This window comes from Neodiprion virginianus, chromosome 1 (assembly GCF_021901495.1).
Source record: "Neodiprion virginianus isolate iyNeoVirg1 chromosome 1, iyNeoVirg1.1, whole genome shotgun sequence".
Lineage (NCBI taxonomy): Eukaryota > Metazoa > Arthropoda > Insecta > Hymenoptera > Diprionidae > Neodiprion > Neodiprion virginianus.
In genome coordinates, this window is record NC_060877.1 from 20311854 (window position 1) to 20330642 (window position 18789).

At 34.7% G+C, this 18789-nt stretch overlaps 1 protein-coding gene across 4 annotated transcripts in view; it reads right to left on the bottom strand.

Annotated features, from left to right (window-relative positions):
- LOC124300722 (uncharacterized) overlaps positions 1 to 18789 on the bottom strand; it is a 57024-nt gene that overhangs the window by 1280 nt on the left and 36955 nt on the right. For 3 of the 4 annotated variants that reach the window (XM_046755056.1, XM_046755071.1, XM_046755066.1), the window contains 3 exons: positions 15754 to 15936; positions 14344 to 14652; positions 7896 to 13024 (listed from right to left, as the gene is read on the bottom strand). In XM_046755056.1, the coding sequence (XP_046611012.1) occupies positions 12848 to 13024; positions 14344 to 14652; positions 15754 to 15936 (669 nt within the window). In that variant the 3' untranslated portion in view covers positions 7896 to 12847. Of the gene's footprint in view, positions 1 to 2390; positions 2497 to 7895; positions 13025 to 14343; positions 14653 to 15753; positions 15937 to 18789 lie in introns of those variants that run through there. The other variant, XR_006907311.1, reaches the window with a different exon arrangement.

Here is an 18789-nt window from a genome sequence, read left to right on the forward strand (position 1 = left end):
TGGAATCTTACGCTTCCGATGGGAAGCACACGCAAGACGGTCAAGCCGTCAAATAAATGATATGTGCAGTATCATTAGTTACGAGAAAATTCATTGTTGGGAGATATAATATTTAACCGTCATTTGAATTGTATCTGTTACATTTCTAAAAATTGACGAATCTTTACAATTCATACCATTATACACGTATTAATTTGCAACACACTTACCAATATCTGAAATGTATTGTAGCGACCGTAACGCATGTCCAAAAATATGGGTAGAAACACTTCGTGGAACTGAAATTCTGGAAAGAAAGATTATTTACTTATAAAACTCGATTTCTGCCCACATCAAGTTCCTTGATTTTTACAAAAATTTGAGGCTGCATCGAGAAGTGTATGAGTTTAGATGAAAATATTTATTGGCATAATCATAGATGCAGCCGAAAAATATTGGAAGACTGTGGAATTTTATCGATTCCATCAGCATTTTCGATTAAAATAGTATGCTTAACGATGTAGTACGATCATCTAGTGTTAAAATAGTTTTGAGATTTAGAAACCTTAGTTTTCGTAATGCCCATAACTGAATTTCGAATTGTCTATCATATCGCTTTAGTCCTGACACATAATTCATTAAAAGTAACATTTTGTTGTAGTACTTTTCGACGAAGAAACTAGGTATGCGTTTGACAGAAATTTAATCCTAGTAACTATACCGTTATGTAAATATTTCGTACAAAATGCATGAAATTTATAGTTATTATTGCAATGAGATATAACGTCTTAATTAATTGAAAAATGAAAAAGTTGAAATAACAATAAAGCAAAGTGTGCTAGTAAAATATTCTATCCATAACTCCGAGAGCATACTTCTAACGTAATTGACGTACAATAGAAAATGGAAATACGAAACTTGAAATATGTTCTTTCATTAATTTCGCGATGACGAATGATTTCGTAAAGTGGCGCATTATGGGAACCTTTAATTTTGGTATTTCAATTCGAAAATTTCCCGTCATCGTTGACGATAGAGCTTCAAATTATTCCTTCTCGAAAGTTTGAGTGCTGTTTTATGTTTTGGCCATTTCTTTCCATTGCAAGTTGGTCGTCAGAAAAGAAATAACGTAAACAGTAATATCGTAAGTCCTTGGAATAGGTATTCGATAATTCATTAATCGAAATAAATGAGTGAGAAAACAAAAGATTTTAGGTAATAGAAAATGCCCTCATGACGTCAGAGCCTGATTATCGGTGTCATTTTAGCACCACATAACCTAAGGTTTTAATTTTAATAGAGGCAAATCGTAATTTTTGGCGTTTCAAATAACATATGTCACATAAATTAATGAAACGCAATCAATTATATACCCGTTCTACCATCAACACGCGAAAAAACACGGTCAACGGTCAGCTGTCAGGCTAGTTGTATTAGTTTGATTTTTTTCCACCAGATGACGAATTGCAAAGTAACAATGTCAATAGTTTTATGGTAAAAGAAGTCACTTGGAAAAAATTTTTAAGTGACCGGGGCTCAAAATCTTAAACCATTTCCATTTAATGGAGAATTACCCTACTGCACTTACCTTTCTAGGGATACTAGTCTGTAATTGTTTCGATCTGTTGCAAGAAGAGCGTATCTACCACAGCATTTTAAATAACTGTGGAAACAAATGAGAACGGCGTAGAAGTGAAATATTATGTCTAAATATTTTGTTGAAAAATAAGATTTGTTGACTTCATGGCCACATGAAATCGACAGTGTGTCTAACGACCTGAAAAAACCTGAGAATTCTTAAATGTCATGAAATTCAATGCACCCCTTCAAAAAGTCAAGAAATGTCATGAGATTTTATTAATGAATTGGTTGATTAGTAAGTCAGATATTAGCAATATACGGAATATTCATACTCATTAGCATTTTTTTTTAAATTCTGAGTCTCTTGTATAGATAGATCGATTTAAAGAAAATATGCTTTTCCTCCTATGTACGGAACATATTGTTATATTTACGGCGCGTATTGCTAAGGCTTGTAATATAGTTGTGGATCATCAAAAAGGTCGTGAAAAAATCCTTATTTGTTTCCTGAAACAACCTCATGATTTCCTGGTAACCGCAAAAAGTAGACACCCTGAATCGAGTCTGTGGAAATTGATTTTGGGAACTGTAACTACGATTCCGCTGTAGCCCTCAAATAATTAAATCGTTTCAAAACTTGTACAGCAGTCAGGTAACCACTGTTTCCGTATCAAAATCAAATTTTTCTACCAATGCTTGACAATTAACACTCAAAAGTGAGCAGAAGTTGATTTACAAATCGGTTTAAACACGAAGCTGTTGTGTTTGCGTTCGATACCATGTGACTGGTTAAATTACGGAGATTATTAGTAATTATGAATTTTCATTACCATTCTTAAAACATTCTTTGTCCCATAACTTTTGTCATTTGTCCAAAATTGTAGTCACTCGTGTTGAACTGAAAAGACAAACTTTGTCTTGACGAAATTCTAGTACCTGAAAATTAAATTTCATGCAATATTAGTTAACAGATATATTGTAAAATCTCTAACCAGGATTAACAGAGTTATACCTTACGAAAGAATGATCACCACCATCTGCGAAATTACTCTAGGTAAACTGAAGTTCAAATAACCACAAAAGCAACAATTTTAAGACTGAATTAGAATGCTTTTTCTTAACTGGAAACGAAGTTTACTGCATTTGTAAACATGATATCTTGTTTCATAGTCTTATGTATGGCTTCAGAATAACTCTTATCTATAATAGACTAGCTTTACATGGTGCCGATCTATCTTGCCGAGGATAAAACTTGAATGAACATTCTATTCACGTCATATACTTTGGTATCATAATGCATTTTACTTCAATAAACATTTTTGAATTGTGATCATTGCGATCAGATTGTTTTTCTTTTATATACAACTTGTTTGCAATAATAATATTGTACTAAATTCATTAGGTTTTTAGTGTAGGTTTGAGTACATATTATTTTTATCGGGCACAATTTATTCATACAGTCATTGCCTGCTTTTTGTTTGTTTTTTTTTTTTTTTTTTTATTCAATCAATCTCAAGGTGAATAACTCAGGAACGAAAAGCGATGCAAGAAGAGTTTTGTACAAAACTTGTCTTGTTTCAATGGGGAAAGATGATGTTGATATGGGCCGACTTGTGGGTTGTCATTTTTAAAAATCTTCAAGCAATGTTTGGTATTTCGACTATGAACAGCTGATTTCGGGATCACATGTATAAAAAAGCTAACCTGTTCTATTCATCCAACTTGTTTTTCTTTCTTTCTTTTTTTTTTTTTTTTGTTTCTGCGTATACTTATTTTGACTAATTGACTATCAAAAATTTAGAGGAATTACCAGTTTTTAAATTACGATATTTATTTTTCTCTGAATGACTCGCTGTAAGAAAAAATTACCCAGAAAGATATTCGTTTTTACTCAAAGTTAAATAGAAATAATTCGAACTGTCACCTTAAACAATGTCGGGATATTTTCGAATTTAAACTCAAAAATGAAGATTCCCAGACTGAGGTTGTACTACCGATATATGTTTTATTCCTTGCGCAACCACTCTGTTGTGTCTGTGTTCCATAATTTTGCGTGAATGCCATTTTACACCTTTGCACACTGAAACGTGCGCCTGTGGGCTATTTCTTCAAACATGCGTCACTTTTGATTGTGATGTTTTTTTTTTTTTCAACAAAATCAGATAGCAGAAAATGAAAAGTTTCAGCTCTGATTTCAATCAAGACTTATTGAGATGAAACTGATTATTGCACACAGAATTTATAGATGTGACAATGAATTTCATTTTCGATTCTATTAAGTAATGTGAATCTTCTGTAATCTTCGGTACAAAATTATAAAAAATTTTCGAAAAAGGTAGAAGTAGAAAAAAAAAACTTCCCTTCTTTTACTTTTCCAACAATTTCATTCACATTATTGGTGATTACAGTTAAAATCGTCGAAAATGAGTTCGACTAATATATTCGGTAACTCTTTCTGCAATAGTTAGTTTTTTTCAGAAGGTTCTAGTTTTGGTAAAAATTATAGTTCGAATTAAAAAATTTAGAACAAATCAAGACTAATTCATCACATATGGAATCAGGAAACATTTAGTTGTTTTTTGTCTTTGTTTAAAAAAAGTCTTCAAAATAGAAAATGGCACATTTTGGGAATCTTCAATTTTGTGGTCGACTTTAAAAATATTCATTCATTATAAATATGATGGAGGTTGAAGCTGTTTTTTTTTCACAAACTTTTTTGGATTTAGATTTTTGAGGAAAACAACAGTTTTTTCCCACACTGTTCAGTTATCCGAATTTTCGACTATCCGAATGATATATTATCTGAATTATAAAGAACAAGAAATATTCTTTCAAGTCGTCTTTGACCAACTTATTTCCATAAGAGAATATCTTGTAGAAAATTTGAATAAACGAAAAACTTACGGATTCTTTGACCGTTTTCTGAATGAGAAATTTATGATTCCTACACGTGAACTCGTATGAAATATTAAATTTTCTCTAAAATCGGAACGCTTACTTTCAAGTAGTTCTGATGGCGTACAACTCATAAATAAAACTGAACGTGAGCCGCTTTATCAAAACGTCTAATGTACAGTCAATGTTTCTACATGTGTAGAAGCTGATCTGATGCAATGTTGTGTTATGTCGCGATAAGTTATTGTCGAAGTCATATCCGACTCTAAAACCTTCAAAAACTTGGGTTTATTATTTATTTGTTTTCGTGAAAATTCGAAAACTGCACGTCAATTATCCATGGTGTTTATACGCAAAATGTATTTTTCCAGATTTTTAAACCCTGAATTTGACCATTTTTTGCATACATGCAAAACAAAGGGCGTTCGGGGGAGTAGTTTCCGTCTAATATTTTTTTTTTTTTTTTAGAAAAATCCAAAAACACGTAAATTTGTATTTTTGCAATATGAATTTTTTTCTACATTTTTATAATTAAATTTGACCATTTTTGGCATAAATTTAATCGTATTTAGGAGTGGTTGACTCCCTCAATTTTTTTCTAATTGATAAAATCACATTTTCTATTTCTCGTTCTAAGAAAATTTTATCCGGTTGGTTCGGTAAAAAAATATCATGTTCTTGTGCATGGAACAACGAAATTGATGCTTGACACCTCCATCTTTGGAGGGCAGTTTCACCCCCTTAAAGTGCTTAATGGCCGATAAAAAGAAATTCGTGTCGCTTAGTTTTCTACGCAATACGGCATATATGAACTACATCAAAATCGGTGAAATCGACCTGAGATAGTTTCCTTGTAAAAATTATTCACAACGAGTGTAAAAATTTCTGATTTTCATCACGGAAAAGCCCCGTTTTTTGATTCTACTTATGGCTAACTCCATGAAAGTAAATCGAAGAACCTTGACAATGCAGGTAATCAAGTACTGGAAGGATTCTGCATTAATAATATATACAACGATAATTTTCTGAAAAAATTTAATATTTCGCTATTTCCTATCCCATGTATAAGTTTAACCCATTGACGTTCGTTGAGAGACTTGCATAAACATTCGATAGAAAACAGATGATATCTTCGAAGTATCAACGAGATTTCTTACCTTCCCAAGTTTTTACGAATGTTTTTAGTCAAGCTATCTCTTCTAGAAGTTAAGACGACTGGTTTTTCCGCAACCGCAATTAATGAAATCATTTTGTGTGATTTCACTGCTCTTCGTTCATTACAAATAGCTACATTGAAGTATGATTCAGTACGAAAATGTACGTTTGCTTTCATAATAACGTCATACTATTGCATATAGTTCTTTTTTTTTAACGTGAACAATATCTCTGCCATATTTTTATTGTTTGCATGTTTAACAACTAACATAAATTCATTATTTATTGTTCAGGTTTGAATGAATAGTTTAAAAAAATAGTTTGCTTGGAAAATAGAAATATGAACCAAATTTTTTTTTTTAGATGTACGTACATATTATACAATATATATTATTTTTTATAACTAACGCTTAACAGTAATTAAAGAGTTGGTTTTTTTTTTCTTTCTACTTTTCTGAATTTATCTCTCGTAATACTTTTGTATAAATATGTTAGAATAGTGTCATAGAGTTATACGAATCTGTGCACGTCTTCATGACATACATACGTACCTATGATTTAAATGAATCTATGCGCAAAAATATACAGCAGGGTAGGTTTATCGGTTTTGATCAGTTCAGTACCAGTTGTGGCCGTATTTTTGAATTAAATTAAAGGTTATGGCTGCGAGCGGTACAAAGGTGCTTCGATTTACCCAAACAACTTTTCAAACGACAAAGTGTAGTGAAAATTTCTGTCTAAAACTGGCATAACTCAAATTTGAGTGATGAATTCAGTAACTAAATAGATCAATGGTAACGTTAATGAACTAGTAAGTGTAAATATTGTACCATATGGATATCTTCATGCAGGTTCTTTATAAGTATTCAGGGCTCTAGGTCAGTTCGAGTGGCGCAAAAGGCCCGCGCCAAGAGATACTTACGGTATACGGTGAATCACTTAGTCAATTTAGTCGCGAAAAAGTTTGTCATTTTTCACTCTACTGTTCAAAGTAAACTCGAAACTTGGATAAGATGATTCGATTAAACAGGTTTGTTAGCTTCGTACCTAATTTGAAATGACAAAGTATCTACAATTTTGTTGATTATTAGTGCTCTATGGATGCCAAAAAGTTCAGTGCTGCATAATTATCTCCAAGATTCTTTTGAAGACGAAAATATTTCCATTCCATTGTTGAATATTGTAGGTGTTATTTATATACCTTTTGAACTTAAAACACAGAGAATTTTTCGTTTATATTCCGCTGGTCCTGGGTTCGATTTCCGCGGTCATCCTATAATTTTTCTCATCGACAAATTCTTTCATATTTAACATTATTCAAGATTACATTCGTCAATGCGAAAATAAGAAATGCCGAGCTCGTATTATTTTGTCAACTGTCTTCGATTTGCTTACATCCACAACATTAACTAATCCTGGTGAAGACGTCTAGAACTTTTACTTATTAGTCGAACTTGTAAACTTGAGAATAGTCGGAGTCGCTGAATGGCTAATTTATGTTCAAACAAAAATTTGGCAAGTTAAGTTCGAAATGAACCTATGATAAGATCTTTTTAAAAAAAATTCCTTAATTTACGGTTGTTTTTTAAATCATCGTTCCAGGAATATTCAAAGTTGAACTGTATAATTTGTTTGGTGTTCTTACAGATTAAAGATGGAACTGTTTATTTTGACGACGGAAAAATATTTGCAAAATAGTACGTTTCAGAGATGGATAAAAAAACCAAATGATCGCGTGCCAGTAACGTTCTTATCGTTAGTTTTCACAAATCTATCATCGGGATAGTTTTTGGCGATCAAGTCAGGTGATCCTTATTTTTCGTTATTATAGATGAACCATTGAATAGAATTTGTTGAGATTTCAGTAAGTCACAGGGTGGCCAATGGTCAGGGAATTCCTGCAAAATCTGGAAATCTCATGGAATTCTGAAATTCTGGAATAGTCAGGGAAATGTCAGGAGCTTTTGCGGCAATTCAGCAAATCGTTTATTATATTTTTTTTTTCATACAAGTACGTCCCACAATGTTTTTAAGCTTTAGATAAATTAAATCGAATACAAATTTTTTCACTATCACCGAAAGGTTCTCTTCAAACTTTGAATATTCTTAAATCTTACCTTACAAACGATTGTGCGCATTGGCCAGATGTGACAGTGTGACCCAAATGACAGTTCGTACTTTCATAAAAAAAAAAAAAAAAAAATGATACGGAAAATACGTATATTTTTTTAAATTTGCTATAACCAATTTATCTGGAATTTCGTGATGGAGATTTAGTCGCTACCCGGTAAAACGTTACTTTTTCACCGCAGAATTCGTTGAATACACTGTTACATGGAAAAGATTGAAATTTTTTTTTTTTTTTTGGGTGTACGTTACTGTTGTCTTCTGTTACGAATTTTAAGTGCAATAATGTGCATGGGTTAGGTGTTTTCAACTATTCTCGAAGTAATGAGTCATAAATGAGACATCGAAGCACTATGATAATGCAATATCGAGGGTAGGAAAAATGAACTACGTTTCCAAATAATTTCCAATGTAAAGAAGCCATTGGAGGTGGCCGGTTTCGAATTTTCTCTTTGCTAACGTCACGTCAATAAAATCAAGTAAAGTATGAAGGATAATGTTCAATATTTTCAGAACGATAATTCAAGAAAAAACGCTATTATACCTTGGTGCGTACATCCATTTACGCGCAGAAAGATGAAATTTTTCAAAAAGATCCAGTCCCGGGTCCATTTTATAAATCAGTAAACGAATACAAGCATATTCTTTTTAGAATTTAAGAATTAGCGGTCGACGGCAAGAAGTAAGGTCGAAGAATTTAACCAATACAGCTAAATGGTTAAAAACAAGATTATATCACATTTGTTTGAAGAGTATTTCATGCATTTTCCGATGCCTCTATGTTCAATTATTTCCATTATTTTTGAAGTTACAGCCACTAGAAGGAGTGTGCCAAATTTGGAATTAAATCTGAAATTACAAATGTGAGGCAATTTTTCCACAGTTTTTAATCGTGTGGGTTGTATACGAGTTTTTATTAGGCGTGACTCCAGACGAACCGCTGAACCGATTATGGTGAAATAAGGATGGAAAACAAAGTACGCAAGCGCCCGTCACAGGACTGTGCGTGGTCAAGCCTCGCGCAAAAAGGCAAGCTTTTTGGCTATATCTCTTGTTCAACTTCGCACTTTTTCCTCCGACGAATTTCAACAATGATTTCTCTCTTCCTTTGAATGTCTACATTTTGGTTATCTTGGGTGCATAGCTATATTATATGTATACCTTATGTGGACTACATTCTATGAAGCATCCCGATCGATCGTGTATTTCAGAATTTTGCAAGGTCATCCCTAACTAATTGGTTCTCACTAGAAGTAAATTTTCACCACTTGGATTGCACCTACATACACAAGTAAAGATTTCAAACGTGTGCTATTATACAATATATATATATACGTCATTTTGATTTGTGGGTGCATTGATTTTCATCACGGCCGCAGGTGACGAGCTATTTGTGTGTCAAGAGCGCGCGCACATACAGAATTACATACAATACATAAAATATACCTAGATACGCGCACATTTCGGATACTTTTTGTTAATTGTTATTGTTGAGAGACTCTTAGTTGATTGAAATGTGTAAAATTTTCTGTTCTTCTGAACTTTAGCAACCCTCCCTATTTTATTTCGAAATAAAATTCAAATTAATTTTCTATCACTTGAATACTTCTATATCACATCATCATATCATGTTGCGATATTTTCGGTTCAAAACTAACAGCCGAAGGGGTAACCACTCAATATATTCGCGACCCAACTTACGTATTTCGTAACCATTTCATACAGTTTCACGCTAGGTATTTCACATAAATTTCATACTATTTCATGACTGGTTACCCCTCGCGAATATTGAATGCTATAATTGAGGAAAAATTGAATGAACCTAACGTTTCCCCAAATATTCATTTATCTTTATAAGCAAGTTGGGAATTAGTCCCTTCAATTACATGACGCCAATTGTTACGGAAACAAGTACTCGCAACTCGAGTTTATCAGACGTATACCTACTGTGATGAATAGTCAAAATATCAAGAAGCAATCACAGATACTGGGTACATTTAGAATGTGCACTTTGAGGTAAAAATTACAAAAATGCATTGCTATCCATGGGCATATTCTAATTGTGAGTAATCGTAGACTTTCGAAGCCGTCCACAAAGATGTCACGTTTACCTACAGGATTCTGAACTCTCTTGCTTCCCAATTTGTCAGATTGTGTCTTTCCCTTCTGGAAAAGTTGACTTTACTCTTATTAGGCTCTCCCCTTTGGCGTGATGTCATGTATGACTGGCCCCTTTATAATATACGATATTAAAGCGTTGATAATTCAATCGTACATTCTTAATTCTATACCTATTATCGTCGGGAAATCATGTTACTCAACAGATATTATTAATTTTTTATCTTGACAGAATGCTATAGTCAGTCTTTACAGACCGTGTGAAATTTCACTTGTTCACTATTATGGAAGCCTACGCAGCACTGTTGTATCAATACTGTACTCGACGCGATTCTACGTGCAATGCCGAACGAACTGCCCAAAAGCTTTTTCTTTCCATGCAAAAATAATGCTAGGAAATGTATTCCTGCAATAAGTAGTAATTCAATTGCAGAAATACATTCGTTGACATTACCGTTGCGTAACAGAAAACTTTTTTCTCGACAGTTGTATTCGAGATTGCGTGTAAAATTGCGTTGAATGCAATATTTTCGCATCAGTAATGCTATGATAATAGTTTAAATAAGTACGGATTGACTATATCATTCTCTTCACAGTCTCTGATTCAAGTATACATTATAACGAGATGACTTTTAATTGAAACAAATAACACGTAATCTAGTGCATAATTTGATATTATATGCAATAAATGTAATTTATTGTTAAGTTCATTACTTAATTTTTTCCTATTTCGAATAAAGCTCATACAAACTTGTACTTGTGTCATGAAAATCTGCGTTTATGAATGATGCACATCTTGATAGAACGAACATTATTTTTTGTTGAATTGAAGGTGAAAAAGTTGTAGAAATGATCAGATAACGGGAGGGGGATGGGGAGAGGAACCAGTTTTTAGAATCATATTTTTCAAACATACCTGAACCAACATAAAACATTTGTATACGGATCTTGTGTCCTTTACAGGTGGCGTATTATAGCAAAATGGACAGAATAATAACCATCACGTTTTTATAGCACATTTTGTTACGGAAAATCTGTTGGATATTTTTCAACTGAACATATATTCTAGTCTTTACTTTATCCAATTATGCGAAACGGTTGACAAAATTCTACACCAAACGTAATATTTGATAAAACACAAGAACGGACTTGCAATTAGCTGCAAGTATTGAAATTGTACTGAACATTAAAACACACGAGCATACAATTATGTATAGTTTATAAATTGAAGCTTAATAAAATATGATTTTTTACGTCTCTTCGTTCGATTCTAAAAATTTCATAGCTAACATATTGTAAATATAGAATTCAGTTTGTAAAGAACTAACAGTTGGGCGATTATTACCTTTCATAGTTTTATATCTAAAAGTGAATTTGTAGTTACGTCTATGACTGATATAACTTCATATTCATATACCCGTATTGCTTTATCTGCATACATGAGCGAATTTCAATTTGTCTTCCTTTTTCTTTCTTTCTTTTCTCCTTTTCTTAAAGTCAGAAATTCATCTCGAATCCACACGACAAAATGGAAAAATCGATGATTATTTTTCACGTTTCTACTTGTTATATTATTCAACCTAAAGTAGGTTTATCATCATCATAATTATTATTGTTATTGTTGTTGTTGTCATCATGGTCATCATCGTCGTCATTGTTGTTGTTGTTGTTGTTGTTGCAATTCTAAAAACTTTGGATTTTTCATTGGCGTACTTAAAATTGTATTTCAAGTTTCATTTGATCTGACATTTATGGTGAAATCTGACCTCTCTACACACAAAATTATTCAACATGGGCTTTATCGAAGAATTATCCTACACCTGTCTCATTATTCACGGCGTTTTCATATTTATGCTTTAAATCTAATTAAGTATTGTGATCTCAATTCACATATAATTTCACACCGTAGGTGTAGTCTGATGTTGTTGAACGTACCTTGAAAATAGTGTTTCGCATAACTTTGCATGTGCAAGGCAATGTCGAGTATAATTGAATCAACGATATCGACAGTGTCAAATATGTTTTCTAATCAATTCAATCCCTCGTTAATAATACTGGTACTCAATATGTTTTGTGTAACGCAAATACGGTTCATACGTATTTTTATGTCTCAGTACTGAAAGTGCTTATTTTCGTACTCCGCGATAAAAAGAAACTTGTGAAACATACTTTTGTCACATAAAGTATTGAGTGAACTACAAAGGCAAAGTCTCTTTACATCTAGCGTATTTGCAATATTCGTCTTCGGCTCGCGCATGCGCACGCTTATGACTCATATTGTAAACTTACGCTCATTGTCAAGGTAGAAAGAACTATTCTGCCGCCTTTATGCACAATTCACTAATTCTGACAATCTACCTGAGACAATACTGTGCGTGAAGATGCTGTTTATAACGATACAACAATACAATTGTTTTCACTAAGTTACAAATCCGTGTGATCTAAAATAGTTTAATTCAAATCGGTATGGGCAAGAAGATTCACACAGAAGCCCCGAGCTAATAATAATTTACGAAAAATCGAATGGTTATTTTCCAATAACTGACTCCTTAGCAACTAATTGACGACCTTTTTGTTCTCTAAAATTGTATGAATTATGAATTCGAATCCTCAAATTTCCAATCATGCTGGTCAGTAGGATTACCTACATGTCTGAGGAATGTACAATAATAATTTTGTAAGTTTCATTCCAAATAATTAACAGACTATTGAAAATTCTCAGTAAATGGATTAGCGTTGATACGTAATTGAAATATTTACCATTTAAGAATATGCATTTTACTCTCATTGGGTTTTTGGTGAATGCTCACCATCGGGAAATTAACGTAGGGTGAATCCGTCCGCTCGGTTATCACATGTTTCTGTGTTCTGTATACCGCTTGAGGTGTATGAAGCCACTGTATAGAATTACGAAAAACAGCATGAGTTACCTAAACACACGGATTCACCCTGCTCTGTGGTGTGTATCCACGAAAAGATCTGCGTGAAGGATCTATTCGCTGGGTAGGTCGCTACTCGCAGGGCTTATCGGCGATAAGTCACCCAATTCGGGCGGAGGTGGCAACAGTAAACTAGGCCTACGAGATATCTCTTCTTGGTACAGACTCGTTGTGCTCTTAGGTCTTGGTGGTAAGATCCAGGGGTCTGGTGGTGCCGCGATCAAGTCATCCTGAAAGCACAGATCAATTTCATTAATCAATTGAGGCAGAGAAATTGACACAAAAAATCATATTAAACAATCAGTCGAGACAAAGACGCATAATGTAATGCGGGAACAATTTTGCTTTGTGAGCCACCCATACTTACAAGAAGCGTTGCTCTTTTTAAGTTCACCATAATAGAAGTTTAAAACTACAATAAAGTGTAAGACATTTTGATCAACACAAAATTGGAAGAAGAATTATTTTTTTTTAAGTTAAAATTGTCACCGCCGTGCTAGAATACTCATTGTGACTATCCTAATGTTTGGTGCCAGATTCGTCATCAAAGAGTCCGCAACTTCATGCCAACATGTGGTTTATAGTAATTACTCATCCGTAAAGCCACGGTCGTGGAAGACTTGGATCTCCTATATTATAAGTTGGTTGAATTCAGGTCCCTGTATAGAGAAGTAACTTAACGAGCAGCACTTGGTTAACCCTCTGTGGCCACACCTTCTGCATATAACATGATACATGTGGTCGGAATAATCCCAGTATTCATTAATAACGTGATATTAGCGACTGTTGCATCGCTTTCATTGACTAAAAAAATTTAGGATTATACTTTGGACATTGTAGGTTAGGGAAGAATCGTTGTTATGTATAAAATTTGATGAGTAAAGTGGCGCAAAAAATTCTGAAACATGTAAAAGTGTAAAAACCACCTTTTTTTTAACTGAAAAATTCATAACTTTTGTATTTCTTAAATATTTTTTGACAAGATTTGTAGGTGATACTTCTAAAATGTGATACTTTTAAAGATAAATTAGCTTAATAGTGAGCGATCCGAAAAAGATATTTATTCTGAGATATGAAAAGCGTTTATTCTGGAATAAAGTAAAACCTGAAAATTACGAAGAAACGTTGGTATTTTACTAATATTCTCGTTAAAAGAAAATTCGTGAACATTAGAGGGACATTACAGCAGTTCACGTTAAGAAAAAAAAGTATTTTACTACCGCAGTCTCGCACAAATGATTACAACTATCACAGAAATTACATGTGATATCCTTCTTCGGAAAAAAACTGTTATCAAATTGATTCCTATTTTTCCTGCATATGCTCTGGTGTTGAAGTAAATACGTATTTTCATGAAATACTTCCTTGTTGGTCACACAGGGGGTCAGAATTACCCCTACGCGCCACAGGGAATACTTCAAAGTGGTGCCAGATAAAGGACCAACCTTATTCAACCACAACAACTTATAATTATATAACATTTAAGTTAAGAGTGGGGTCATATTGATCCCCAGTGACCCCGGAGGGTTAAGAATGTCACTCAACTTACCATGAGTAAGTGTTTGGTAACCGGGGGCAAAGGCGGTTTCAAAAGAGCGACGTCTGTCAGGTCGCAGGTGTTTGCTGCAGAAAGAGCCAGCGGAGGATCTGGGGGTGAGGGTAGACGTAGGGGTGGTTCGTAGCTGGGCGGTTGCACGGATTGTATAGGACTGTTTACCGTTGATCCCAATATCCACCGAGCCAGGCTCTCGCAGCATCCGCAACACACGTCAGACATGCCTTGACGTAAACCTCGATGTAACGCCAGGAATAATGCCGGGTTTATGAACGCGTGAACGTGAGCGATGTGCAGCGTCACCTGAGTCGTGTATCGTACAAAGAACTGGTGAGAAACTTGCTAACGCTCTGGATACTCTACGGATACTCTGAACGATCTTCAGTAAAACCTTTACGGAAAATCACTATTTACTAGTACAGTAGTTGTTGTAGTGATGAAGCACTTGAGCTCAACCCGAGTAGTTCTTTTGCCACTGCTTGAGTTCTGCAGACCACTTGTACTCTCGTTTCTGTACTACTGCATGGAATATGATACGTACTCCGCTAATACATTTCTAGACTCTACTATTGTCCCAATGAATCAGGATACCTAGGTCTGAAATTCAATAAGTCGGCAAGTAAAAACGCTAAGCATTGCCTAATTAAGAAACATTGAAACATAAGAGAGTGCCAGCAGCTCTCGTTAAATCTCCCGCGGGATTCGGGATCATAATTATCGGCTTCTATGCTTTGAAGAACGCAGTTTTAGTGTAATTTTTTCGTCAAGTTTTCTTGAAGTAGACTTGAATGATCTAGAAAATTCGTTGCAATTCTCAGGCACAGTGTTAGGTTTTCTGGATATGTCGGTACATCAAAAATGAAAGCCGTCAAAAATTATGGTAGCTGCGAACATTTAGCTCGAGGAGCGATCTCGAATAGAATGAACAGTAGACAAATGTTGAGAACTACAAAATAAGACAAAAAAATTATGCATTTAATTTCATGCTGCTTTGATTGTTCACGGGCATAATTGCATTGATAAAACAATTTCGCCACCTAGTTATTGATCGAGGCTCTATAAAATCGGATTACCGGTAGTATGCATTTTTTCAAATATTTGTTCAATGCAGAAAACAGCCAAGTTTCCAATGTTTCCTCGACCAATAGTCCAGTATAGTTACCCGTCAGTTTAGTGGACTTCAAACCCAAATGACCTAATCCATTAGTACGATTATATGTAAGTGAGTGTTGAAAACTGTACAAGTGATCACTACTAAAGAGCAGTAATAATTTTTGGCGATGAAAGAAAGAGATGTGAAGAAAAGATGAGAAAATAAAAGATTAGTGGCGGATGTATCAGTTGCAGTGACTCGGGGGCGACTTAGGTATTTAAAACGACAAGTATATGTTCGACTCCATTTACCTCGTATCCCGTTGCGTTTCCAATTACAGGATGGTGCACGAGTGTAACGAAGAATAATGGTCCCCAAAAAATAACGTACGCTGCCGTTATGATCAGGAACATTTTCACTCTTTGAACTCCTTCGCGTTCCATTCTCCGTAGATAATTTCTCATCCTGCGATGTTCCTCTATGGCACCGCCTCTCTGTCGAATAGTCATTGTTCACGTATTATATGCGATTCGCAGAATCCTGATTGAAGTTAATATTGAGTTAAAATTAATATAAATGAAAGAAAAATTATGTACTTGAGTCAAGTGAGGTAGAAATTACAAGTGACTAACTTCACCCTAAAGGCTTTGAAGATCGATTTGTACCTGATTCTGTCAAGTATGTTATTTGTTGTTGGTTTTGGATGGAACACAATTTAATGATTCAACGAACTTACCTGTAAGTGAAATTCTATCATGATTGTATTAAGCTACTTTTCCGAGATCGACTCGTAGTACTGCTACTTTTCACCAACGTCACCACATTATTTACATGTATATAAATCAAAAATATTTTTCGTTTGATTACTGCGCCGGGAATACCATTCTTTATTCCTTGAAAGTATTGCTTTGACATTTCTGGGTATCAAACCAAGGTTGAATTCTTAGGTGGTTTCCGGTGGGACTAATCTATTCGAAAAAGGCGCTTCATGCAATCGTGACATCTTTTTGTCGTATTTTACAAAAGTTGAATTTGTACTTAATCGTTCAATAACGATTTAAAAAGTAGGCCCTTTTGGGGTAGTTGGAAGAATGTAAAATCAGGTGAAGGTTTCCGAGATAATTTACCAACCCGCCACCTTTCTACTTGCAGCTAAATTAAAAGCGTGCCTTGTGCTGTATGCACTGAAAGTATTAGCATCCACGCTACTATTTCAGAGCGTTTGTTTAACTCAACGACTCAATATTGGTGTAGATACAGCTTTGTCTGGCTTTTTTAACGATATGAAAGGAAAGTGAGACGTATTTCGTAACTCTGCTTCTTTTCATATAATGTTTTGGGGTAGATACCACACATAAGTTCAAGTTTGTTGTATATACAGGTTAGATTCAAGGTATGTTGAGTTTTTATAGGGCCTCAGATTTCAATCTTATTCGGTATCTCAATTTCAATATGAGTATACCTAGCTTTCTTATATTTCTTATATTTTTCACGAAAGAGTTTGCAGTCTTCGGCCGATTATTAGCGTTAGGAGTATGATAAGTCCTAGGAACGATTATTCCAGACCACATTCTCCAGTGAGCGACCAACGGGATAAGAGATTTAACACAATTTTTGGGTCGAATGCCCAGTCATTATTAGTTAAGAAGGTTTTAGTTGTCCTAACCTTTAAAGAATCTTTCAATTCTAGCATCTTGATCTATCTCCGTGCATTGAGGATGTTGCTGATTCCGTGCAATTTAGGAATCCATAAGCTGATGATACGCTGTCAAATTGTTCAGTGAGGAAGTTAAACGTATCCATGCTCGAAGTACATAATAGGTCAATCGTCCTTGGTGTGCAGTAGTTCTGCCAGCTTTTCAACGTAGTATTGTATTGTTTCGTTTGTGATTCGGTTAGAGATGATATCATGACGTCTATGGTTTTCTATGAATTCTTTTCCGCTCGTGTGCCCTTCACTTCCCGGCCACCAGGCAATGTTGTTTCCATAGATTGTGAGGTTCCCTGTTTACAGAGCATAACTCGGCAATATTAGGTTTAAAAATGATAGATTTTGATGTACACAGTGATTTGTACAGTGTAAACCAAGGTCTTGTTGACCAATGTGAAGCTACTACAGCCGGGATTCCCATTAGTGCCAGGTAGGGATGAAAGGGGAAGAGTTTTTTTGGCAAATTGGCGTTCCCCCTCCTTCGACTTTCGCGCTCAGACGGATTTTTTGTCGCTTCGTGTTGAATATAATATCGTACTCCGAACTATATGTATATGGATGACAAGAACTTTTAGTTAACAGCACGATCAAGAGAACGGTATAAGAAATCATAGCTTGCAATAATTTTCTGAGAAGTGGAGAAAAGGGTTCACACATAAATCTGAAAAAGCGGCACTAATGGGAGACCTGACTGTACTTTGCCAGTTGCTTTCCCACACCGAATTTTTCTTCAAACTCAGAATAACGGGAAATGGTGAAAATCTGTATAAAAGAAGTATACTTTCCCTAGCTGATAGTGAATGTATCTGCCGTGACACTTTCTGTATTTTTTAACCAAAAAACAAATTTTTTACATTTCAAGTTCGTCCTAGTACTACATAAATCTGTTTCTGGGGAATCAAATTCGTAAATTATTCATATGAATGCCATGTCTGCTGATTGGAATTCGATTTGTAGTTCGAATTTTCTGCAATCAAAACCCGCGCTTGTGGTTTTGGTGGATGCCATGTGAGAGGCGAAAATCCAAGTCCTTTGTCTCTCGCACCACATCTAGATTTTCTTTGCCAGATTGCTTAGGCTGTTCATCTGGATACCAGTCACTCGATTGTTACATGACATCGCGGTTGTGTTGTCGATTCTTAGTAGCATGTTTTATTCTTAATATTTATCCGCAAAATGTTTCAGGCTAAAGAGAGCAGCTGTTAATTCCAAGTAAATTATACGTTCATCTTTTTCTTTTTCTTTCCAGTATCTACGCGTTTCTCAGCCTTCGCAAGGGCCTGATTTTGAGGCATCTGAAAAGTTGATTGTTTTAAAATGAGGGTTTGGAATTGGATTACTTGTTGATATGATATTATCCTGCCACCATTTAAAGTCCTCCTGTAAGTGTAAGCCCAGGTTCATTGTAGTTTAAAGTCACCGTTGTTATTTCTAAGTACTAGATATTTTGTTCTTTTCAAAATCCTTCGTGTAAACTGAGCTGTATCTTAGGAATGGCCAACATGATTCTAGAAATCCCACGAATTCTACAGCGCTGAAATGTTCGAGTAATGGGAGATTGACTTAGAATCAGCGCAATCGCTTTGCTCAGGACCACAATGTAAAATGACATATGTTCCGGTTTGGTCATGATTCG